Here is a 26,865-nt window from a genome sequence, read left to right as displayed (position 1 = left end):
GCAACTCAGTGTGACTTAGTGTTTCCAAACCAGGAAAAGGAAGGACTTTCAGTGTTCGAGATAACATTTGTTTCCTTTAGTCTGGAAAATAAACATTTCCTATGCAGGTTATGCCCAGGGACTGTGTGTGTGTGTGTGTGTGTGTGTGTGTGTGTGTGTGTGTGTGTGTGTGTGTGTGTGTGTGTGTGTGTCAGTATGTGTGGGTAAAGACAGAAAGGGGAGAGAAAGAGAGGACAAGGAGAGAGAAACAGGAAGATTTTGTAGTAGTATTTGGTGTTCAGACAATACCAAATTTTGTCCTGGAGTTAGAATTTATCTCAGCAAGTTATGTGCACATGAGCTATGAAAGAACTGGAATTTGTCATAAAATCAACAGGAAATGCTTTCCTGATTATATATCACATTTCTATTAATTCAATAACACAGGATGACATATTACATATAGTTACATAAAATAACAGAAGTCTTGGGTCTCTAAATTTGATTAATTTATCTTTATTTCAATATACATTAAGCCATTTTCTACATTTCAATAATACTAGTGTATCTTTCCTAATAGAAGAATAAGCAGATTTTGTCCTGATATCGTGCTTATATAACACTAGAGAGATCTACTTTAATACATTTATGCAGTGCATTGTTTACTGGAGTTAGTAAGCAATGGCCAAGAGAAATAATTCATTTACATTTGTCAAGTATGGATACATATGTAACCTATCAAATAACAGCTTAAGTTGTCAAGGGCATGAGTAAGAGCCTCTCCTGCACCGGTCCAACTTCTCATGTGTTAGCTGGAAATGTATCATCCAAGCCTGTGTTCCATGCCTTGGGGACAAGATTATAAATTAAAAGAACAAAACGCCACCTCCGTGTTAGGTATATGAGTATGTCTACTAGTTCGGTTAATCCTCATTGCACAACTTTAAGGCAGGCATATTATTGTTCCCATCTGACAGATGAGAACACTCAGAGCAGTTGGAAAATGTGCCCAGCCAAATCTGTTCCACAAATGCCCCTGCTACCTGGGTAGAAACTAGGGACTAATGGGATTACACACACACACACACACACACACACACACACACACACACACACACACACTTGTGAAGTTTACTTTCTTGTTTTCTGTTATAAGGATTGTTATATATTTTTTAAGATACATAGTGAGTTGCAATTTATATTTTTTGAGGATTTCCAGAAATAATTCTTAAAATACTCGGGAGACTGCTACTCCTTCAGTAGTCAGATAAGGAAATGTGTAAGTGAGAATTATGTCAAGCCAAATAGCACACGTATTTTAAAATGTCCAGGATGCTTTCATTTTATCCAACCCCTGAAAAGAGTAGGACATTAAATGTGTTTTTAAAGAAACACATTTTCTTTATACGCATTTGGCATTGCTGGCTGACCTCAGCCAAGTCAAATAGGCTAAGAAGTAAACATCATTCTTTTACTACTTTTACAGGGTTCTCTCAGTTACCAACAGAGAATGGTCCCCGTTTTTATTTTTATTTGTTCATATAAACTTTGTATTGCATGATGAAATGTGACCAGTATTTTTCCTTTTTTAGGCTCCGTTTCACTCCTAAATTAGCTCCTATCTGTCTCTTAGCACTAGCACTTCCAGTTCTGCATTCCTGTTTAAAATATTTCTTCCCCCTCTCTCCACCTTTTTTTTTCCCTTCCAGAAATGACTAATCTTCCTGTTATTCTACTCTGTCAGTTTTTCCCCTGGTATTCTTTTCATGTTGCGTAACATTTACTTTTCAACAACTCCTTTTAGAATTTTACTACTGTACCCTTGATGCTAGCCTTCCGTTTTCAACAGATTAAAATAGTCAATATTTAGATATTAGCCCACTTTTTTGGGTCAGCTTTTGTGCTATAGAGATTAAGCTATCTCCTCACGCCAAAAATGCAACTCTTCTTTCAATCGACATAATATAAATGCCCATTTGTTGATCTTCAAAGCTAAATTCAGTCTAATCCTCAGTTACCAGACATCACAATTAAAGGGCTTAGCTTTTTGTCTCCTTGCAAATTTCCTGATAAGTGCTAGCAAAGCAAACGTAATGCCACTTCTCTTAAAATTCTCTTGCTTCCCAGCACTTCTCCATAACATCATAAAACATGTTAGCATAGACTTACAAGCAGAATGTAAAGTTTTCCCAGCTACTGATTCTCAATTGCAAAAAGTTATTTTAATTACATGCCCAGAACTTGACTTCTACCCTAATTTTAAACAATCATAACAACTATATAGCTATATACTATCTGAACAGGAGTAGAGTTTTTATCTCAGAGAAAGCCTCTGAGAAGCGTTTTAAAATTACAATATTTAAGTAATATACCCAAAGTTTATAAGCTAATATGGCATGCCTAACAAAATATTAATCATAACCTCAGATTTACATAATCCACTTTTTGGTGAATCCAATATTATATGACCTCATAGTCATAGGATCCCATAGAGAGAGCAGTACCTTACTACTCCTGTTTACACTGGCTACTCACACAAGAAAATGTTCACAAGGGTCTTAAGAATTGTACATTCTCGAAAACCCAAAAACATCTTTAAAAATCTGACAAAACAGACTTTAATTACAGGAGATAAATACATCCCTAAAATGTCACCTTCACTTTCTGGAAATAAAAGTCAAATAAAGTTCAAGTACATTTGCTTAAGTTAAAATAGCAGAAGAGCTTCCCATTTACTTTCAGTTTTTCGGGGGGGAATCCCCATCATTCCCTCTTCTTACTTTTTCAAATAACAAGAATTAAAATTTCCTGCCTTGTCGCATACAATGCCCTATATGGAGACATGTCATTTTTCTTTGGGTCAGCACCAACAACTTAACTTTAAACCTCTTTATTATCCCTATTTTGGACTCTACGCCCAGGAACTCTAAAGTCAGTTAAAGCATTCTTGGTTCATATTTATAATATAGGACATCAAAATATTATAGTAACCAAAACCAGATTCATATACATATTTGTCTTCATAGAAAATAAATCCAAACTATATAACTCTATGAAAAAGGCAGGGTTTGTGTCCATATGCCCAGCGACTCGCACAGTGCTTACCTGTCTTCCCCCCAAAAACACATGCTCAATAAGTATCTTCTAAGTGGATAAATTCAATCATATAGAGGTATATTATGGTAAACACAAAAGGAAGGAGAAGAGACTTCCTGTCACCACAAGGGAAGGAATATTCTCAAAATGTAATAATCAACAAAAGAGGATTAAGAGAAATAACTCAAAGAATATCCCCAAGGGAAATTTTATCAAAATTTGTTAGAATACTTTGAATGTATCTATAACTATATTTGGGTCATGCATTAAGAAATTATATTCTGGAATAGATAAATAAAACTCATGCATTTTTCTCCACCTTTCTAATATAAACTGTATGACGAAGGTGCCAATTAGTTACTAAAAAAAGTTCTCTATAGAAAAATTACAGGTAATGAATGCAGCAGGAATGATAGAATGAAAGGTCATTTGGCAATCCCTAAAAGAAATCATGAAGCTATGCAATAATGAACAATGAGATGAAACACTAATCCAAGTCTGATAAAGAACTTTATAGGATTGGCCTAGGCTGGCCTGAACTTATCGACAGATTTTAGCATCATTAAATGTGAGTACAACAGAAATTATGCCCCTTTGGTGAGATGCAATTGAAAGTACACAGCACCATCCAGGAGGTATTCACACCAAATAATAAATAGCATTACAACTCAACTCAATGATAGCTTTAATTTCCAGTCTCCAGAAAACCAGGGAGATGGAAGAACATGGTCAACAATACACAGGGAAACAACTAGCTACATTCAGAATCTCAAATCTTCTTCAGGAGAGTGACTAAAGTCTTCAACAGATAAAGGCATGGGAAGAAAAAAGGAGCAGAAACTATCACAGACTAAAAGAATGTCCAAAGACCTCACTTCCAAATGGAATGTGTAAATCTTGTTTAGATGCTCATCTGATCACTCCACCTGTAAAAATAGATCTTGCTCTGACAACAGGGGGAAATTAAACATAACGTGGGTCCTAAGTAATACAATGACAGTATTGTCAGTTTTGATAGATTTGGAAACAGCATGATATGTAAAAGAAGTTCTAATCTGTCACAGACAGATGCATACTAAAGAATTTATAGGTAAACTAATAGGATGTCCGAATTTGTTTTAAAATACATCAGGGATAAAAGGTATGTGAGAGGTAAGAAACAAAACAAAAGGGCAAAATGTTGACTGATGCACATATGGATACATGCATACAAAATGCTGATTCATACATACATAGAGGTTGCTACAATATTTTCTCTAATTTTTGTATATGTTTGAAAATTGCCATAATAATTTTTAAAAGCTAAACAAAACAAAACTAAAACAAAACAAAACCACACCACAAACAGAAAACAAAAGACAGACAGTTACTACCTGGAAGAATAAGTGAACTTCGTATTATATTTTTGAACCAAAGTCACAAAACCTACTTGACAAGCTAGACTTTGCTTCTAACCATCTGATCTGGCTGACCTAACAATTCATTTATATCTGTGAACATAAATATCTATATCTGTAACAGAAACACAACTGACTTAAACCTACTTACAAAAATCATCTATATCGGAAAATAAATTATAAACTTAAAAAACCTAAAAACATAGATACCATCGTTAAAATGCTTTCTTGTTCACCTTCATTCCCCATGTATATGTATTACCTCTTCAACCAAGTAATAAGGTCTTTATGAGCAAAGTCCGTCTTATTTCTTCAGTCAACAATAAGTGAACATGTGTTTCTAGTTGGTGTACTACATATCCAGTATTTCACTAAATGGTAAGAACACAAAGTGGTAAGTCACAAGCCATGTGCTCAAATTGAGAGAGGGAGAGAGGTACATAATTACAATTCTTGTGCCGAAGACAGACAGAGATGAATGGGGCATACCACAGACACAAGGAGACAGGACAATAACATGGCCAGGGCTGGGGTGAGGATACGGTTATATGGAAAAAGTACACAAAACTATTTTAGGGGAGGAAAAAAATTCTAAGCCGAAAGACAGAAAGGACAAAAGACATTAGGTTGGAATAGCAAAAGAGGAAGTGTTTTGCAATAGGGCACTATCATCAATACTCACTGTTACAGGCATTGGGCCTCAATCAATAACCCAGTGGACTCAACAAAATGCTAAGTATTAAGTATGGGATCAATAAATATCTATTAGTTAAGGTACAGAGAGACAAGTTCAGGTAGTATTATTGGAGTGCTCATATCATGGAGTGCCTGTGCATCAGGCATTTTGCTAATATACTGAGATAAATGTATTTCTCATTCAACCTCACATCAATCCCGAGGTAGGTACTATTATTATCCCTAACATAGACATCAGGACAGTGGGACACGGAAGGCCTAAGTAACTTGCTCACTCAGTTAGCAAGTGGTATGCTGAGAAATGTTCTGAGCGTCGCAAAAAATGTGGGGAAAAATATTTGGAAATAAAATTCTACATGGTCAAATGATTTAAAGAAGAAGAGATGACACTAAAACAGTGGGTGGTGCTAAGTGTCTAAGTGGCTCTCTGGAGAAGGAAGGACCCTGAGTTGTCAATTTCCATGGTGTAAATACTCCTACCATGGCCAATTTCAAGATGCCAACATGACATCACTTAACCTGGAGTTGGAAAGAAGTCTTATGTGAGCCAGCTCCAGCATACCACTGGCCATAGCCTTCAATAAGCTATTCAGATAGAGAAATAACATCCTGATTATATGGTCAAGAAGATAACAGGAAAGTCAAAGAAAAGGTACACCCGCTATCTCTGATTACAAGACTCTGTACTTGAGTAATAGCCAATTTGTATGTGCAATTCATGAACACCTAAGGAATACAATATAACGTATGAAAGGCAATGAGGGCAAACAGTAATTCATTGAGATTCCACAAGGAAACATACGTTTTCTGTGAGTGAAGAGTTGACATTTAAAAAAGTATTCTTTCTATGTGATTAATGAACTGTGATTAGTAAGTGATTTCCTGCTAAACTATTCCTCCCTCAGGTAACACATAAGAGGATTTATTTCAAACTGGAAAAGTTAAAAATGAAAATATAGTTGAAGGAAATTACTTGATGTGGGTCAGCAACAGACATTGCAACTAAAAAAAGGGAGATTACTTTTGCGTTCCCTGTGTTTTATAGACTTCCTGCCATATACAAGGTGTTGAATGATACTGATCAGAAGGAAGGAGAGAAAAAAAAGCCAATAATAAAACTGGATTTATATATATGTATGTCTTATTTATATTTAAAGAATATGCAGGGTTGCCTGGGAGGCTCAGTTGGTTCAGCATCTGACTTTGGCTGAGGTCATGATCTCGTGGTTCATGAGTTCAAGTCCAGCATCGGGCTCTGTGTTGACAGCTCAGAGCCTGGAGCCTGCTTTGGATTCTGCTGCCCCTCCCCGCTTGTGCGCTCGCGCGCGCTCTCTCTCTCTCTCTCTCTCTCTCTCTCTCTCTCTCGGTCTCACACACACACACACACACACACACACACACACACACACACAAACATAAACATTAAAAAAATTAAAGAATATGCAGATATATGTATATAAAATGGAGTTCAAATGATTAATATGTGTATATTTACACCATTGCTTTAAAAAAATTCCTTTGAGTTACTCATTTAACAATAGCATGGAATGAATAAGCATAGTTAGATGAATTTTATATGTGCATAAAAGAGAGTTAGAATTATTAATATTACCATATTGATCCTATCTCCTTATGAAGTCCCTTTACCATTTAACAACAGTGTCTGATAAATCAATATATCTAGATAAAATATTAATGAAATATTAAATCTATTTTTCACATAGAATGCAAATATAGTGCTGAGGAGAAGCAACTAGTGATCAGCAAAGCAAAAAAAGCCAAATTATATACAAATTTCTTTAGAGGTCTAGCAACCTTAAACCAGATGCCTCCATTTTGGGCATGTGGGAAGTCTGTTGCTGACCTGTTACTGACTCTGGCTCTAAGGAACCTGCAGCCTATCCATTAGTTAACAGAATCCTGGCTTAAACAGACTCCAAAGAAAAAAAAATGCAATTCATTAGCACCTGGATGCTATTTAATACATATGCAAAACAAATGCAAAAGATGCTTCTGAGCCTTGTTAGAGTCTGTATACTTTGTCTTCTGATGATCTTGTCTCAACAGTAAGTCCCAGACATCTTTTATTGGGTCAATTTAACTATTGATTTTTTTACTCATAATGCTTACCAATGGCAGAAAAATACCACTTTTTCAGTCTAGTGCCATAGGGGAGAAAAATTCACAGAATACATATTCAAAAATGAAAAAATCAATCAACAACACTGTTTTCTAGTACATAAAATATCTCAACCAACCAATATTGTTACTTAACTAAACTGACATTTTTTCCAGTCGAGTTATCAGACTTAGATGAGAGTCCAGATGTGTATTTTTATCTTTTTGATATCACCATTAGTTGAGAAGTGAAAATCCAAGTAAAACAATTCTAGTGTTCTGTACACAATGCTAATTTTCATTTCCTTGAATGAAAGAGGACTTTTAAAGAGGTGACTGTGTCAACTTGTGATGAAATGTATGGTCTAATTTATAACTGTAACATCTGTTAATTAGTTTAATAGTTTCTTTGTAAAGTTTGGAAGTAAGGTTAAGAAGGTTATGGCATAAATTAGGAGCTAAGATTTCAACTGGTATTCCACATTTTGTTCCATTTTCATAATAGTAAAGCAATATAATATTTATTGGAAGTCTACCACATGTTAGACCTATGGGCAGGCACCAAAGATTCATAGATGACCAAGGCACAACCTCTGCTTTTTAAAAGCTTCCAGACAGGGAACACAGCAGTTAAAACTAACTACAATGGTCTATGCCAGGAGTATGGTAGAATTCTAATGTGCGTCTACGGTCACTGCATTTTCACGCCGTAAAATAACCTTGTAACTAATGTATGAGTTTTCATATTTCTATATAATAGTAATATTACCCAACTTATTAGAAGCATATGAGTGACTAGGCTTTGGGTTAGTGATTAAAAGACTGCCTTAGGTGAAAAGTGATCTGCCCAGATTAAACAAACAAACAACAAAGCAAAACAAAAAAGTCAAGAGAAAACAAATATCACTATCTCTTCCAGTTAGTTTCTAAGTGGATCTGAAAAATAACATTTTGAAATTAACATGTTTTGAAGTTAACATGTTACTGACTAGCTATACAAATAGGAAGCCTAACCTGAAAAAATAGATGCGCAGTTACTGATGTACTACTCCTTGCAATTTGCACGATGAAGAAAGGCTTACTGGGCTCAATTTGCTATTTCCGGAACATTTTAATTGTTTCCCAACTTGCAAGATTAGAAAATCAGACTAGCCTCATAATCATCAGCAAACAAAATAAATGCTGCACGAAGGTCTTCTCTAAATTCCTCTCTTTTGAGCAACGTATGAAGAGGCTCCCTGTTCCAGACAGTAAGTACTGCTTCATGCCAAGGGGAGAAACTCTATACAGCCCGTATCTCTTTAAGATTATTTTCAAGACCTTACCTTTTCTGAAAACCCTCTGCAGAAAAGCATGCCAAATCTAAAATAATGGATCAGCAGAATTTATTCTCAAAGTAGATGACATTTACAAAATTGCGAAGCTCCTTGAAGAGGGCCAATAAGTCTCAAGGAGTAATATATCTTAATGTTCAAGTGGAGATTGAAGCATTTGTTAACAGCTACATAATTACTCCACTCTAACCCTTAATGAGCCTAAAGTACTAAATTTTTAATCCCCCCTGATGACCCTCTTCGCAGTGGATAAATATAGGTTTCTTCTCAAACATTTAATTGCTAGGACTATTGGTATCAACACATAATCCAAATCATTTTTGACCCTCTAGAACTTTTCATTTCTTTCTAAAACAGCTTATATCATACAGCTCCTAAAATAACTACTGGAGGGGAAAAGTAATGAGCAGGTTAACATAGAGGCAGGGCGTAGGCATTGATACTTTTCAGAAGCAGACGGTCTTTTCTGCTTCAGGTTGAAAATCTACAACACTGTAAAGTTTTCAGCACTCGGAAGACAGAACTTTTTTTTTTCTTCTAAAATTAGTGTCGAAATTTAAGTGCAACAGAGATATAGAGATCTCCCTACAAAAATCTTTGCTACTATTAGTTCCATAATATAACAACTATTATAGTTGCTACAGTTGCAGTCTGGTTCCCAGGATATTCCTCTCACAATAAGCACGAACACTAACCAAGATTCCTCTCAGTATTCTCAATAGAGTTAAAAAAAAAAAAAAGGAAGGAAGGAAGGAAGGAAGGAAGGAAGGAAGGAAGGAAGGAAGGAAAGAGAAAGAAAAAGGAAGGAAGGAAGGAAGGAAGGAAGGAAGGAAGGAAGGAAGGAAGGAAGGAAGGAAAAGAAAGAAAGAAAGAGAAAGAAAGGAAAGAAAGAAAGAAAGAAAGAAAGAAAGAAAGAAAGAAAGAAAGAAAAGAAAGAAAGAAAAGAAAAAGAAAAAGAAAGAAAGAAAAGACTGATAATGTTGCTATCCTGGTAATACCACTTCCCCTGTGCAACTTTTGAAGGGTAAATATTCTACATAAACTTGACACTTTCCTAACAAAGCACTTTACTAACAGAGAGCTAATATTGTTAGAAAAATAACTGTATTGTGCCACTGCACCAACCAATTATCATTCTCCATTAGGGACATGGGCTGTATATACAGCCATGTTTCAGGAAGCCTGAGCAGTTCCCTATGTTCTGCATGTACAAGATAACATACAAAACATGGCATGAGGGCAAATAAAGGCCTGTTTCAGAAATTTACAAGAGAATACAAACAATCCACTATAATGCCAGAGCAACTCAACTGTTTGAGTCCCACCATAAATGAAGGATTCCTTACAGAAACAGTGTATATGTTGCTATCCAACAAATGTCCCATTCCAAGAAAAAAAATTCTCTAAAGTTGAATTTAAAAGCACATAAAGTCTGCTCAAAATTATTGGTCATGGTCAGGAAGAAACATTGCTTTCAATTCATGAAACCCTTAATAAATGCCAAGGCTATACAGAACACCATACATACAGAGGTGATTAATAAAGCTTCCCATGCTTAAAGAGCTTAAAAGCTAGTGGGGAAAAAAAGAAACATCAACAAATGAACTGTAAAATCAGGTACAATGTGATTCATTCTATGATACATAGAATGCTAGGGAAAAGTAGAGAAGAAGAGTTAGTCCTTTCATAGAGTATGTCTCTTTTGATAATTACTGTACAATGAGAGCCTCTTAGAAGTAAGAGCACAGAGGAAGAATTAAATTCACCTGTCAACTGCAACCACAGGCTGGGTACAGATGCAAGAGGTTAGCAAACAAACAAAAAGCATCCGGAAGAATCCACTGGCTATTGTAGAATTTAAAACATAGAGTATTATATATGTTACTATAATTTTAAACCGTGTCCTGTATATCCTTTTATTAGTTTTAGAACAAACTTGGGTATATACATACATACTTTTTTTTTTGAAGATCCTGCTATTAAACAGCAAACACGGTAAACCTTTAATGACACCAGTCATCAAGGCATCAGAATAGTCAAGAAAGTTATCCACCTTAATAGCAGTAAAAAGCAGTGACCTGACCTGAATAGCAGTTTTCATCAATCAGGTGTGTCAGTAAAGCCATTTGTGAGAAATGGAAGACAAGATATTCCAGTTTTTGCTATGACCTATTGACTAGTCATACTTAAAGGTTCCTGATGATCTTAGGATCTTTATGACTATAATTGAGCCCTAACCTCACTGATGGCTCCTCAGTTTCCAAATCAGTAAAAAAAAAAAAAAAAAAAAGAATTGTATGACATTGTTTCTAAAGACTCTTCTAACTGCAATCCTAAGAATCTAGGCATCACTGGAGTTCAATAGCGAAAATGACAAAGAAAAAACAACTTACCTCTAAATATCAAGCAAAACCCTTGAACATTATTACATAAACAATCCTTTAAAATGAAAAAAAAATCTTAAATTGCTAGGCAACAAAAATAGTCAGGTTTTCCATGGAAAAACCTAGCAGCTGAGGTTTTCATTCTTAAATTTTTTATAAAGCTTCACTTGCAGTGGAGTCTTGACTACAGAGTGATTTTCCTTCACATAGTTTCTCTGGTCAAAACTTACTCTACGTGGAACTAAGGCTAAATCTCGATTTTCTTTCAAGTGACTTCAAAAATACTAGAAACACTTCTAACAGTACACATAAAAATGAGATTAGTAGGTTAAATGCCAAATTTTAAACATTAACCTCGTATTGAAAAATCACAATAATCAAGGGTACTTAACTAGCCAGGATATTATAATTTGAAAGCTGGCTGCAGTCTGTGAATGACTGCAGAGTGTCTTTTATTTTTTTAATCTGTATTGATTTTATTTCTATTCTTCAAATTGACATAAGAGCTAGTCATGGCTTAGAGACCAGATTTGCAGCCTGTCCTTTCAAAGATCTATGCAGTAATGATAAACCCCGTGGTTGGAATCCATTCAAGCTCACACTGAACCCTGTCACCGGGTGAAGACTTGCTGTTGGACAATGCATCTTTTCAAACCACCTAGAAGAGTGATTTTCCATAGATCAAGCCCTATTTTCATTCAAATATAGTTTAAAACCACATGGTGGAATAAATATGCAGTAATTTTATTAACCTAAAACATTTGATCTTTAAGTTTATGATGATGCGGTGTTATTTGTGCTACTAGAATAAAAAAACCAACCGTTCAAGAAATAGAATGGCCAATGTTCTGCCACGATGGTTGAGCTAAAATGTATAATGATGTCGCATAATTTCTTGTTGACTTTCAAGATATTATTCATTAAATAATTGGAAATGTATGAAGCAGTATCCTTTTAAGGAGTTTTGTCATAAGAGAAACACATTTTAGTGATCAAATCACTTTCAGAATGTTGATAACTTGAGATTTCATTTTCCTTCCAACGATGACCTGTTTTTCTCTAGAACAGTTACTCAGAAAAATATTTTCAGCCAGTCATAAGAATAACTTCCTCAGAAGCCCTTTCCTTTGTACTATTAAACAGTCTGGAAAATTGCTTGCTTGACTCATTCATGCTGTCAAAATATACTACAGGCTAAGGCTGACCATCCATTTTCCATTTCCTACAACAACACATGCAATTTATGTATGAAGTTCCAAAGCTACAGCATTTGGGGTCTTAGTACCATTTTCATGCATTGTTAATTTGAAAAACTATATCCACGCAGAACATATTTGCTATGTCTGAGGACTACCACTTATGCAAGAAAAGTTTCAGACATTTAAATCCATTTTACTCAAAGGTAAAAGGTCAAATGAACAAAAGAAGGTCCCTAAGTGATAACAGACTATCATCACTTTTAACTTCAGTGCTATAAATAATTATCAATCAGAAATTCAAAGAGAACACATAAGAGTTATTTGGAGATTACTCTGTTTGGAGTTATTTGCAGGTAATAAATAAAATACGTAAGAAATACGAAATTCTGTACCAAAAAAGGTTATGAAGTCAACCATGTGATCACTGAAACTCCACATTTGTGGACAAACATTACAAGGCTTAAAAGTAACACTTTTTTTTTTTTTAACCAAGTGGCTATTATAAAAGACATAGCAACATGAAAAATACACAACATATGGAAACCTGCTAATTGTAATCAACATACATCAAATAGCATTTTTTTTAGGGAACAGAGATCATAGGGAATGTCATTTAGAGAGAAAAACTATTCTTGAATCTGAAACCTAATGGGGACATTAATGAAATGAAGTGACTCCATTTTCTAACTATGAATAAGAAATTACTAAGTAGGTGGGATTATTTTGTTTTTACCAATCTTGTTTTAAAATTTATCTATGGTGCAAATCAGAAAGTAAAAGCCAGCTGTGTGTGAGAGAGTCTGGAGCATGCAAAGGTTTCCAGATGGTTCTATCCTTCGGAAAAAAACCACACATCTTCTATGTAGATTGAGAAGTCATGGCAAAACTATGACGTTCCCTGAATCTCTCAGCAACGTTAAAAGAGTGTTTGTTAACCAGGAACATAGAGCTATGTAAAAATATATCTGGCTCTGTTTCTTGGTTTAGAGATTTCAACTGAGTAAGTCTAGGTGGTAGCGCGAGTGGTGGGGGGAGGAGGTGAGGAAGGGGGAATATACTTTTCCAAGTCTTTTTTGCTTTGTGCCGGAAGCCTGGAAAAGTACCCGAGATGCTGTTTGGCACACAGTGGGCATGCCACGTAAGCTGTTGACTCACATGCAATTAAGGGGATCCTACTGTTAGTATGGTCGATCACTAGGCAGGGGAAAGGTTTGGGTCTATAGGTATTTGAAGGGTAAGTGGTCCAACTGGCACCATCTTCTATACACTCTCTACATTCAATGCTGAGCTTTTCACATTTCTACTGTTAACAAGTTGTGAACTTGCAGGTCTTTTGAGGCCGGTATTTTAATAGGCATTTTAAAAAAAAAATCATAATTGTTTATGTTTCCTCATTCTTCAAAAATCAAATGCTAGCCAAATAAACCAGAGGTAAGAAAAGGTTGTAGATCAAAAGCCCTGGAAGATATTAACATAGGGACAGAGTGGTCCTTCTTCAATCGTTCTGAAGTAAATATATTCTGAAAATGTAAGCAAACAAACTTTGAGGTCATAATGCGACTAGGAAGGATTAATAAGGAGCACCTTTATTGACACGAAAGTCACTTTCATTTTCAGTATCTCAGTATTGTTTCCTGACCTAATATTTCTGTAAAAGAAAGAGAGAAAAAGAGAGAGACAGAGACAGAGAGAGAACGCACAAGTGCATGCTCTTCGACTGTTGGTATTATCTGTAGAGACTTGTCTGCTGGAAAATGTTTCTTTAACTTTGGTTTGGCTCCTACCTTGGAAGCTGATGGGAAATAAAAACTTTTCCATGGATTAGAGCCAACTGAGCTGCTAAAACAAAAGGTAACATTCATCAGAGAACCATGGTACTATGATCTCATTCTGAGGGTTAATTTTTTTTACATTAAGTGTGGGCTGTCTAAAGTTTAGAAAAGTCAAACGATTTATGTTAAAGAAACTAAGTAAATATCAGCCTTATCTTACATGCTGTTATATACACCGAAAAATATTTTTAACTGTGAAACATGAAACAGTAGATTAAAAAAACTCATTTGATTCCAAAAAAAAAAAAAAAACAAACAAAAAAACTCATTGGTTCCTAGCTTGATTATTTCACTTAACTTTCTCTCTTCACAATCCTCCCAAAATGTAAGTACCCCAGACAGGCATACATCCTACTTATTACTTCTACTTATATTCAATAATATGTAGTTTCTTCATGAAACCATTCTTAAAGAGAAGTAAATTTTTATCAATAAAACTTGAACATCTGAGAGTGCTACCCCACCCTTAATTTTTAAAAGAAAACCCCAGGTTTTACACATCTGCTCACTAAATATTAGATGACCATTTAATTCCAGGAAGGCCTCAGTGTATAATTTTTGGCATCTTCTAAAATGCTGAAAACAAATTTTATTTTCCTGCCCTTCTGTACTTTTTCCTGATTGTTTCACATGTTAAAAGCCTAAATAGCCAACTCAAATAGACTGGAAGCATCTCCTTTGAACATGTATTTGATCCTTTTTCAACATCAAGTAATACAACTAACTCATTGCCACGTACTAAATCAATGCACAGAATAGAATGGGTAATAACCGATATCCTTAACAAGAAGGCAGTGGCACGGCTTAGTAAATCAAACTGTAAATGCACAATTCATATTCGGAATTATATATAATAAAAATGCACACACTACTGCAAAGGAAAAGCTGAAGCTAGCTTGTAGGAAACTAATAGGCTATATTATTCCTGAAGAACCAGTAAAATCAGGAGGCTGGGTTTTTCTCTTCTTCCTGCAAAAAGTGTACACTCTCCTATTTCAAACCAAAGTCAAAAGTCCCAAGCTTGTGAATTAGGCCAGCACCTTTAAAACCTTACAGAGAAAGAGACCATTTTACAGAGCTTGATTTGGATCCCTATCAATTCTGAGTCGCAGTGAAAGGGGGAAAATGAGGATGTGGTAACTAGAACATCATGGACTTGGCTACTTCTTTACACCTTTGAGGAAGTAAGTGGTAGATATTTTACCAAGTAAGCAACTCTATATGGGCATAGAAAGAATAAAGTAGGGATAGTGAAAATCATGAAAAAAATGGGGCTTTATTATTTAATCTGCTACTCTGTGCTGGTACGTTATTGAATAAACATCAATTTTATTTTTGAAAAAAAGTCTTAGGTGAGTCTTTTAAGAAGAAATTTACATAAATAATATAGTGTCTGAAATATCAAATGTGAATTATTTATTTTAGACCAGCATAGAGCTAAAGAGGCATTAGTTTTAAATGAAATTAAATTTGGAACAGCTGGTTACAACCACTTTTTCATTCATGGATAACTGCATTTAGAAATGGGTTTATATGCACAGACAATGATACAAACACTGTATTTTACTAATATTACCCCACTGAGTTCAATGTCAAGTGATACACATGTTGAGAGGTTAAGGGGTATTTTCTCTTGATAACAGGTAAGTGAAAAACCTAGTATGTGATAATGCACATTTATACATCAAGATAAACACTGATTTTTAATTTTTTTTATCAAATAATGGATAGATACCTTTGGTACAATATGCAAAATGGGTGACATTTTATTCTGACCAGAGGCACAGTTCCTCTTAATAGGGGGGGAAGGTAACGTAGACTGAATTTCAGCACCGAGATCAGAACAACACTAGCTGCTACCACTTATAGAGAATTTACACAGAGCGAGACACTGCATGAAGTGACCTGCATTATATAACCAATCTCACTGAATCCACACGAACCTTCAAAGCAGGTATTCTTAGCCTCATTTTACAGAGGAGGCGCAAAATGACTGACACAAAGTCAGTAGGAAGTAACTGGTGAAACCAAACCCAGATCCAGCTGAATTCACACTCTGAGCACTTAACCAGCTCTTACTCTTTGCCATAAATGTTTTTGTGTACAGCTTTTACAATTATTCCAAAGATCCCACTTTGATTCAAATTCCAACGTAACGTTGGGACTAAGTGAAAACCACCAATGGCCATATTCTCATTATTGCTGGCACAAGTATTTATTTGCTATAAAGTAATATTCATTATAAATTTCACCCCAAGGAAAAGAACACAGAGGCCAATCTAGACATTCAGAAAACACCAATCAAACAATCAATCAAGCCAACACTAAAGTCAATTCATGAAGAAAACGCCTAGAGAAATAAAATCAAAGGACAAAAAATACTGCTTTCTCCTGTGATCAATTTTGTTCTAGACACAAAATAAGTTTGACTTTTACGCCAAGTTTGAATTTATATATCAAAGACAATTTTGTCAAAAATCTTTCTAATTGGCTGTCTGACTAAATTCATACATTCAAGAGAACAGCCCAAAGGCCTGGAGTTTCTCTAAGGAAAAGATCCTTATAACACTAGCCATTGATGTTAAAGGTTGTCTTTTTGTGGGCGCCTAGATGGTTCAGTCAGTTTAGCTTCTAAGTTCTGCTCCAGTCAAGATCTCGGGGCTCCTGACAGGCCACAGCCTGCTTAGGATTCTAGCTCTCTTTTTTCCCTCTGACACTCCCCCACTTGCACCTTCTCTCTCTCTCAAAATAAATAAACTTAAAAAAAGAAAGGTGTCTTCTTTCTTTTCTCCATGCTATCATTCATCCAATTGAACTGCTCTGTGAGGATATGTATTTCCCACAGAGCCTTTTAAACAATGTAATGAACACTAATATTTGAGATGCATCTCTTAGGGGCACCTGGGTGGCTCAGTTGGTTAAGCATCCGACTTCGGGTCAGGTCATGATCTCACGGTTCATGGGTCCGAGCCCCGCGTCAGGCTCTGTGCCGACAGCTCAGAGCCTGGAGCCTGCTTCAGATTCTGTGTCTCCCTCTCTCTCTGCCCCTCCCCTGCTCATCTCTGTCTCTCTCTGTCTCAAAAATAAATAAACATTAAAAAGAAAGATACATACATCTATTAATAGTCCAGGATTACAATTTAAACTGTTATATACTAAATGCCCAGTAAGCCCAGGCATTTTACATTCTTAAATCCATGTTTTCCTGAGAGCAAGCATGCTTTCTGCCATATCACAAACAAAATGCAATCAGTGGTCCTAATATTCACAAAGTCATTTTTATTTCAATTACACAGAATGCAAAAATCTTAAAAAGAATACTGTGAAATATTTTACAATTAAGGTATACAGGGGCGCCTGGGTGGCACAAGCATCCAACTTCAGCTCAGGTCATGATCTCACAGTTCATGGGTTCAAGCCCCGCATCAGGCTCTGTGCTGACAGCTCAGTCTGGAGCCTGCTTCATATTCTGTGTCTCCCTCTCTCTACCCCTCCCTCGCTTGTGCTCTCTCTCAAAATAAATAAACATTAAAAAAACTAAAAATAATTAAGGTATTCATATGAAAACACTTCCTCTCATTGGATCTAAATAGTTCAGCCATATTAACATGGCAGGTATCAGGTAAATATACAAAAAACTAAAAGGGACTACTAAAATTTCATTCCTAGCTAATTTTCAAAATATTATTTTTTTAAAAAAAGTTATTATAAATACCTTAAGTGACACATCAAACATATAGACATTACAACACAACCCATTGCAGAAGACGCAGGTGAATGGTTTCCTCTAGATTTTAATTTTATAGAGCATAACTTATAAAGACTCATGAAGGCTTTTAAGCGTATTTTTTGCATGTTTCCAATATTATCATAAATGCACAGTAAAACTCTTAGGAATGAAATCTCAGCCTCTCACAAAACAATGTCTCATATATTAGAAAACTATGACTTATACTATTATTTTAAATAAGAAAGCATATTCTATTTTATGCAAAGAGAAAGGACAGTTATGAAATGAAAACCTTACAAGCTTTGTCTTAGAATCCTGAAATTCTCATTTGTTTTTTCCCAAAGCATCCTATTATTCTGGTATCAGTCTGGCAGGGCTTACAAAATTCTACCTGATCTAAGGCTTATGTTCTCTATATTATCAGACTTCTAGTTAAAATTCTAATACAAATTTCCCATCTTAGGTGAAAAAATATTATTAGTGATTATTCAGGGATGGCTTTCTGAATTACGAAAAAGTGTGAGTGATCATGATTTAAAAAACAGAGGTGTCTTAAATGCAAGCAATTACAGTGACTCAACAAATACTTGCCCAATTATGTCTATCACTCTAACATGTGGACTCACAAATAACAAACGCTGTATTTCATACACATGAGATCACGGTGCCGTGCTTCATACTACTGCCAGCATAAACAAGTTCAAGTTAGAGTGAAGGCTGAAAGCTCAGCCTCTGAAGACAGGCTACCTGTGCGGAATCCCAGCTCAACTGCTTCCAGACTGTGCAACTCTGGACAGATTATTTAATCATTCTGAGGTCTCCGCATGTTATCGAATCAATACATAATGATCAAATCAGGAAGTAAAATTAACCATGTCTGTATGTGTTCCCTAAAAATCAATCTGACTCTAGTTGATCTTGGTAAATGATAGATCCTGATGATGGATCCATGTAAAAATCAGTGGTAAACCCATTCTGCTTAATACAAACACACGGTTCCTCTTGCACACACATAACCATAGTTGAAACTTATCTGCTCTTCCTACGCAGACTATGTAAGAGTTTCCAATGTGTTTCTTAACAAACCTCCTCAGACACACATGAAGACATTTACTGTCTACGTATGTTTTACATGGGCAAATCTGTGGTCTACTGGGAAATTTTAAAGAACAGAAGAATTAAAAGAATGTTTTATTATTCTATGATAATTTTAATCTTCATTGTACTTCTCTGAAGCTCAAAAGCCATCAACACCCAAAAAGGCAGGGGGGGCTTATGAGTCATTCACCCATGCAGCAGGATTGCCCGTCATAATGTCTGCTACATAGCAGGCTATAAATGACGAAATGAGGAGGAAGAATGGATTGTTTTCCTTTGGTTGATATGCAGAAGTGGCAAAAACTTTGGTCTGCAATTTCTTTAAATTCGTAAACTTTCAGTATAAAAATATGTTTCTGAAAAAACATTTCTCCTCCAGCATTATTTATCCTTAGTGAAAAATACAGAAGCCAAGAGTAGCTCAGAAAGATTTTTTAAAATAACAATTTTGCATTTCTCACTACACATACTTAATCCATCGTACGTTACATGTTAAGCTACTATACGTTAATTGTAGTTTAAACACTTTGTGGGAGCTACCTAAATAAACTCCACCAGGCAAAAACCTCAATGTAGATGACTCTTCTTCAGTGTAGGCAATGACTCGTTAGTTCATCTGAATGTAAGCTGACCTGTGTGTGTGTGTGTGTGTGTGTGTGTGTTTAAATATACTGGATTCTCTTATGTGGACATTTGTTTTCAATTTACTACTCTGCTGTGATCATGGAAGGCAATGTCTTGCAGTAAAAGTTCACAATAGCAAAGAAAAGTTCAACAAATAAAATCAGGATGATAATCTTTTTTCATAGCTAGATTTAGATTTCATGAGTTTCCACTTAACCATGAAGAGATATGAGATAATGTGAAGAAAGACAGTTCATTCAGAATACAGATCTTTCTCAACAGGATTCTTTATATAAATAATGAATTCTTTAGTTACTTCTTTCTTCATGGTTCATTTCTGTGTTGTCTCCCTTAAAGGAGAAAAGGAGAATTGTTTTATGAAAAGCAATGTCATCTACCAAAGTGGAATCTTATTTCTGGCACGATAAATTTGGCTATGTTTTCTCAACCCCTCCCCCCCCCTTTTTTTTTTAATTTGGCCCATTTGGTAAGCCAACACTCTTTAGTTTTAAAAGCTTCATGGGATTGGGAGATGTAACTAGACTTATTTTCAGTCTATGAACGATTTTAGAATATTAGATGAGCAAAGATATCTGAAAGCAAATTATCGTCTGAATGCAGTAACATGGAAAAGAATGAATTACAGATGTAATTTATCCGTCACAAGCAGATCCTAAACACTGATTATGTCCGTGCTTGTGCAGAAAATTGAAAATGATAGAAAAGCTCCCCAGCTTTTCTAACTTTAATTTTCCATGTTTTACTTTGTGTAATTTACTGTCAACTATTAACAGCAGATGCTTCTTGCCTTATTTGAGAACAGCCTGGACATAAGTATAAGTGATTCTGAAACCCAGAAGCCTTACACAACAAGCCTGAATTTTATGCAGAGAGATCAATTCTAACTTAACTAAGGGCTGCTGGAAAGGAGGTGGGTGAGGGGTGGGCTAAAAGGGTGATGGTAATAAGGAGGGCACTTGTTGGGGTAAGCACTGGATGTTATAGGGTTTTAAGTGATGAATCACTAAATTCTACTCCTGAAACCATTACTACACTATATGTTAACTAACTTGGACTTAAATAAAATTTAAAAATAAACAGAAAATAAAAATAAGTAAAATAAAAAAAACCATCAGCATTACTTCAATAATGTTAGAGTCTAAAAAAAAAAAAAAGAAATTCTAACTTAAGGCACCTGGAGTCCCGTGGGGTCTTAAGAAAACAGAGTACTGGGTCTCAACAAACAGTGAATCTCAAACTAACACAAACAGAAATTAAAATGCAAATATGGTTGGGGCACCTGGGTGGCCCTGCCAGTGAAGCGTCTGACTTCAGCTCAGGTCATGATCTCGCAGCTCATGAGTTCGAGTCCCGCGTCGGGCTCTGTGCTGACAGCTCAGAGCCTGGAGCCTGCTTTGGATTCTGTGTCTCCCTCTCTCTCTGCCCCTCCCCAGCCCTCTCTCTCTAAAACAAATAAACACTAAAAAAAAATTTTTTTTAAGTAATGTGGGGCTAAAATACAGGTGGTTCCCAACTGGCCAATGATGATCCAGGAACAGCAGTCCCAGTTTGGTAGCCCATGGCTGGGGGAACGCTCTTAATGGAGATTCTTCTATTCATCTCTTCCCACTTGAGGTCTGAGGGTTAGTAGTTGTGAGAGGGAAGGGAGGGGTAAAAGGAAAGATAAATCACCAGAGACATTTCTGTCTCCCTCCCCTTAGTTCCTTTTTCACAGACCCTCCAATTGCTGTGGAGAAGTTCCCCCTCCAAATTCCATCATCACTAACATACTGGTTTCCTTGTTAGCAATTAGCCCCTTAAGGACTTTTTCACATCTCTCCCAAAGTCTGACACAGAAGTGTTTCAAATACTCGTCCCCAGACCTGCTATATGCCTTTCTTCTCATATCTGGGTCTTTATTGCTGATCCTTTCACTATACTCTGTGATAAAACAGCTAGAAAACAAAATATAATACATGTATTTTTTTTTAGTTTTGATATTTTCGCGATCCACCAATGCTACTGGTCATTATAAAGCAACAGTATCAAAACAACGGCTACCGTTTACAAAATTTCAGGAAAGAAAGAGAAAGGGAAGTAGCTGGTCACTAACATTAAGTTCCACAGTGGACCAGACTCACAACCAACAAGCTGGGCATCTGAAAAGAAAACAAGTTGAGCTTTTAGAGTGGGCAGGGGGCAGGGGGGGGGGGAGGACTAGTTGGAAGACACTGACAAAGAAGTCTTCCCACCCCGAATAAACTTTGGACTATAGTTCCGCATCCCACACCATCTTTAGTCCCTATTGATTGTGAGCCACTGCCCTGCTGAAAGCCAGTCCTGGGGAACAGGAGCAGCCCAAATATGGAGCTGGGGAGCCTCCTGCACTGCCTTGCAGAAAGTGTCCCAGGAGTTTGGGGAAAACCATCTCTCCTGCATGAGGCCCAAGCGAATTTCTGGAGCACCAAACTGAAACGTGAAATGTATCTTTCCCATTCAAACAGTTTGACAAGGCAGCTGAAGTCTTTGATACTGGTAGTACTTATGATGTCTGATAAGATGGCCCTCATAATGCTTCTGTGGAGCTTCCTGGGTTTTCTTAATAACCGTATTTTCCAGGCTATTCTTTGCACTGGACTATAACTGGAGCATCCTCTGGGTTACCTGGCTTCCCAGGGCTGGCCTGATCACTTAACCGCATTGCTTCTATGGGGAAATGCTTTCTAAACAATGAAAACTTGGAATATGGCTTTTTTTAAAATTTTTTGTATACACTGGGCGATGGCTATATAGTTTCTACAATGACGACTTATTTAAGATGATTAATTTAAAACCTTTTTCCTATATCACCACGTATTTGGAACATGTAATATTTGAAAGGTGGGGGCATCTGCTATCTTGTGCTATCTTATACTCACTCATTGATCTGTTTTTTGACCTAAAATATAATTATTTTTTAGTATTTGCCATTTTAGGGTATATATTGTAAATCTGCCTTAAACATTAATTTTTATTCTTATGCACTCCTTTGTTGGATCCTTAGGGATACGGATATGTAAATCAAGAAGCAAAGTTTTACAGGAAAGTGGTCAAAAGTACAGGCTGTGAAATCAGGTTACCATGCTTGGAGTTCACATTTTACTAGCTGAGTGACCTTGTGCACATCACCTAACTTCTCTGTACCTTAGTGTGGTCACATGTAAAATCGTAGGAATATTAGTAACTGTCTCAAAAGAGTTTTCTGTGAGGACTAAATACTATGAAAAGATAAAAAGCACTGAAAACACTGACCAGCATATAGTAATTTTCAATATTACTTCATTTAATTTCATAGAGGAAGTAAAAATAAAATATATTTGTGGAAGAAGCAGAATTAGATATTAGAGTAACTACAGATTCTTCTGTCAAATAAAATCACTTGAGACCTGTTCTTATGATATGCATTCCTGTTATGGTTCAGTTATAAATAACAATATATAAAAATATGTCTTGGCAAAGCAAAAATAAAAAATAATTTTCTTTTTCTATGTAAGTAAAAATCAATCTATGTGTGATATGCCAGGTTTTATTGACTAAAAATAGCATGACTTCAAAGGTGGGGGGGGGGGGAGACAACTCTGGTTACCCAGGACAGTAGACTGATGATAGGTTTGCCAATATATGAATATATAAGTTTCTCTTCAGAGGTGGCCTCCCCTCAGCACCCCACCCCCCATACCTAGGTATTTTTCAGTGTGAGTTACTTGATTCCAGATTTTTTCTGGAAAAAAAAAAATTCTGTAACTCTTCCATCCCAGGGACTGCCCTCCTGAACGTCCATTCTCCCCTTCTACCTTATCCACCCAGAGGCACAATTTTAATCAGGACAATAGTAAAAGACTATAGTTCCCACAAAGGAGCAAAGGAAGAAAAAAAGAGAGGAGGGGCAACCAAGAAACAGACTCTTAACTATAGAGAACAAACTGATGGCTACCCGATGGGGGAAGGGTGAGGGGACAGGTAAAATAGGTAAAGGAGATGAAGAGTACAGTTATTATGATGAGCATATAGAATTGTTGAATCACCATATTATACACCTGAAACCAATGTAACACGGTATGTTACCTGTACTGCAATTAAAATTTAAAATTTTAATAAAAAAAAAAAACAAAAAAACTCCGACTATAGCTCCCAGCTATCCTTGCTACCAAAATCAGCCACTGAGAGACAAGAATAAGTCACTGGGAGAAGCTTGAGGGCCACTGTGCAAAGAAACCTAGGGAGGCTAAGCTGTGGTTTCCTTTGCCCTCACCTCTTTCTGCTTCCTGGAATGAAGATATGATGGCTGGTACTGTGTTGGACATCTTATAATTTTGAAATAATCCTAAGGTTGGAACCCATGTGCTCCTCACAACTTAAGGGTGAAGACACCCCAGTTCTAGTGACTGGGGAGTCATCACATAGACTTGCACAACCGACTAAAAAATAAACCCTTTATCTGTTTATGTCACACGCCGGGGAGGGAAAGGTGCCTCTATTACTCAATGCTGGACACAATTCCTTAAAGACAAAATATCCAAGTAACTTCTCCATAACTCCATAGAGAAATATAAAGAAGGATCAGACCCAACAGTTCTGAAGCTGGACCATTAGGAAGCTGGAAAGAACCAGAGATAACACAAGGAGAATAAAAGCCAGAGACTGCCAAGGCCCAAAGGTATCCAAGAGACAGCCTTTAGATCAAATTATAATCCAGGAGGACTTGTAACTATCAGTATTTTTCAAAACCCAAGTTCTTATAATATAGAAGGTTTTATCTCAAACAACAAATCAGACTTTACTTCAAAGTGATAATCTTTCAACATGTGCCAAAAGAGAATGAATCATGCTGTAGGTGATGTGCATTTCAGGTTATTTGCATGAGAAATATATATTAGATGAAAACTCTGTAGTTGTTTATTATAAATGACTATTAGTGGGGCGCCTGGGTGGCTCAGTCGGTTAAGCGTCTGACTTCAGCCTGGTCACGATCTCGCGGTCCGGGAGTTCCAGCCCCGCGTCAGGCTCTGGGCTGATGGCTCAGAGTCTGGAGCCTGTTTCCGATTCTGTGTCTCCCTCTCTCTCTGCCCCTCCCCCGTTCATGCTCTGTCTCTCTCTGTCCCAAAAATAAATAAACGTTAAAAAAAAAAAAAACTTAAAAAAAATAAATGACTATTAGAATAAGATATCCTCACCAGAATTACTCGTTTATAGTGCAATTCACAAGGAAATCACTATTCTAATAATTGATTATACTTTCAAACAGCTAAGTAATTCTAAGGAGCCTTTGCTTTTAGTTGCTTTTACCAAAGTTTCTGCATATTAACAACTATCATTAGTGCTAAATCAAAAACCATCTCTTTAGTTAATCCACTTCCACTGACTTAAAATTTTTGGCCTGTTAACATAGAAAATTGGTCCCTTATCTAAAAGCATGGAATGTGTGTTTGCCAAAGTTAAAAAAAAAAACTCAAAATTTCCTCAATGCTATGTCTTTGTAAGAAAATAAACTTTGTCTAGGACTGTGGGAAGGCAGATACATTGCTCAGCATGAAAGGTAACAGATTAGTGATGCTGATAGCTGAAATCCTCTACTTATCCTTGGCAAGGAAAATGACAGGATAAGCTTCCCAAACGAGGTCCCTAGGTGTCTGTGCTGGAACTGAGAAACATTCTATTTCTCACCTCTCGCGTGAACTGTGAGTACGTCACGCACATCCTGGATGGAAGATTTGCCCATGCCACATGGACTGTTTTAAGTCCATCACAGCCTTATACATGGAATTGTTTTGAGGCTATTTGTGGAGACTCAAAATTCTACATTAGTTCAGAAATCTAAATTACAATCAAAGATTGAACTCAATTCTAAGTGCCACATTGCTTTAGGTTTTAATTGTTTGTCACACCTAGGAACTGAAGGAAGGTTTAACGAGCAAAAGAAAAATAGAAGCAGCGTACCAAAATCTTATGAAAGGAAAAAAATAACTAGTTTTAGAATTAGTGCCTTAAAATAGCATGACTCAAAACATGACTTGAAATTTGTCCAAGTTTAAAAATCTTAACTCATTTAAAAAATGTTTTTCTAAAAAAAAATTCTAACTATAAGAATATAAATAGGTAAGTGAATAAAATTGTAAGCACTATCAAAGCAGCTATAGCTATTGAGAATTTCATTTAAAAAAAGATGCTTATCACCGTGCATTCACAGGGTATTCTTTACAAAGCTGTGAAGATTCTGCTCGGGGAATATAATTTGAACTCGTACATGATACGCATGGCTTCACACGTTATGCCTTATAGTTAGTTCATCTCCTAAGTTATAAGGGGAAACAAGATAGTCCTGTGTCAACCTGTCACTGAAAGACACACTGAATATGTACCTATAGAGTTACATGTATACATAATCACCCATCCAAGTTTTCATATCACGTGGGAGATGCCATTAACAGAACAACAAACAGTAACAACAACAAAACGCTTGGTAAAAGTTACACCAATTAGGAGCCTACTAAATCAAAGTTTTGATTCAAAATTTGCAAATATCTGAAATTTGTCTGAACTTCGCAAAAATCACTTTGGCAGGATTATCAAGTAAGCCAGTTTAAAAGATATGATGAAAAGACTATGCCAGGAACTTAGAGCAGCAGCAACACAGGCAGTTGGCACGCTGAAAATACACTGTGCTCACGATGGAGGACCTCCTAAAATATAACTATAAAAACCTTCAGGACCACTTTATAATGTCCAGTTATGCCACCCTGTCCCTGTGTGACCAACTAGACACTTGATTTGCCTTACTGGCTCTAAATTTTCTAGTTGCTCATTTACCTGGATGTTTACGTATTTGTATATCTCCTAATAGCTGAATTCAATTATTCTGCTAGGTCGTTAGAGGCTCTTTAAATGTGTTCACTCAGGATCCTTGATTCCATGCTGCTCTGCAGTGGAATCTGACCCCTGATGTGTCTACAACAAATCTGATTGGCTGTGCTACCTGTATACACAAACGTGTATAATAGTGAAATGAATCCTTAATTATCTTAAACAAAACTGCGTAATTTGATAAGCAAACAAGTGACTAAAGTTTTCAAAGGTAAAAAAAAAAATGCTAGATTTTCAGAAAATAGACAGTAAATATAAAGGTTATATAGCCCTTCCTCCAACATCTGAAAAATGAATGGACTTTTAAAAAAGAATAATTCAGTAAGCAATAGTCATTTTGAGTTGATCACATGGTGAAAACATATTTTTGTGATAGCATAAATTACTTGACATCACAATAAAATACATTCTGTAGAGTTTCTTTAAATCAACTACCTATATTTTAGTTGAGCCATTATTACTGAAGAAAATAGGTAAC

General features: G+C 36.1%; 1 protein-coding gene and 1 long non-coding RNA gene across 20 annotated transcripts in view; both read right to left on the bottom strand.

The window, feature by feature from the left end:
* Positions 1 to 26,865, bottom strand: part of MBNL1 (muscleblind like splicing regulator 1) — a 207,223-nt gene that overhangs the window by 120,656 nt on the left and 59,702 nt on the right. Inside the window, exon 1 of one of the 19 annotated variants that reach the window (XM_086674543.1) lies at positions 8,612 to 9,317. The exons of the other annotated variants lie outside the window; for them this stretch is intronic. Within the exon in view, the coding sequence (XP_086530669.1) occupies positions 8,612 to 8,641 (30 nt within the window). The 5' untranslated portion in view covers positions 8,642 to 9,317. Of the gene's footprint in view, positions 1 to 8,611; positions 9,318 to 26,865 lie in introns of those variants that run through there. 19 annotated transcript variants of the gene reach the window in all.
* Positions 2,722 to 8,605, bottom strand: LOC147577233 (uncharacterized). The gene is made up of 2 exons (XR_015240060.1): positions 6,544 to 8,605; positions 2,722 to 6,510 (listed from the first exon to the last, which is right to left on the bottom strand). It is a non-coding gene; the product is annotated as an uncharacterized LOC147577233 (long non-coding RNA).

Source organism: Puma concolor, chromosome C2 (assembly GCF_028749965.1).
Source record: "Puma concolor isolate L17-30 chromosome C2, mPumCon1.1.hap2, whole genome shotgun sequence".
In the NCBI taxonomy this organism is placed as follows: domain Eukaryota; kingdom Metazoa; phylum Chordata; class Mammalia; order Carnivora; family Felidae; genus Puma; species Puma concolor.
Note: the sequence above shows the minus strand (reverse complement) of the source record. Positions and strands in the feature narration are given on the sequence as shown.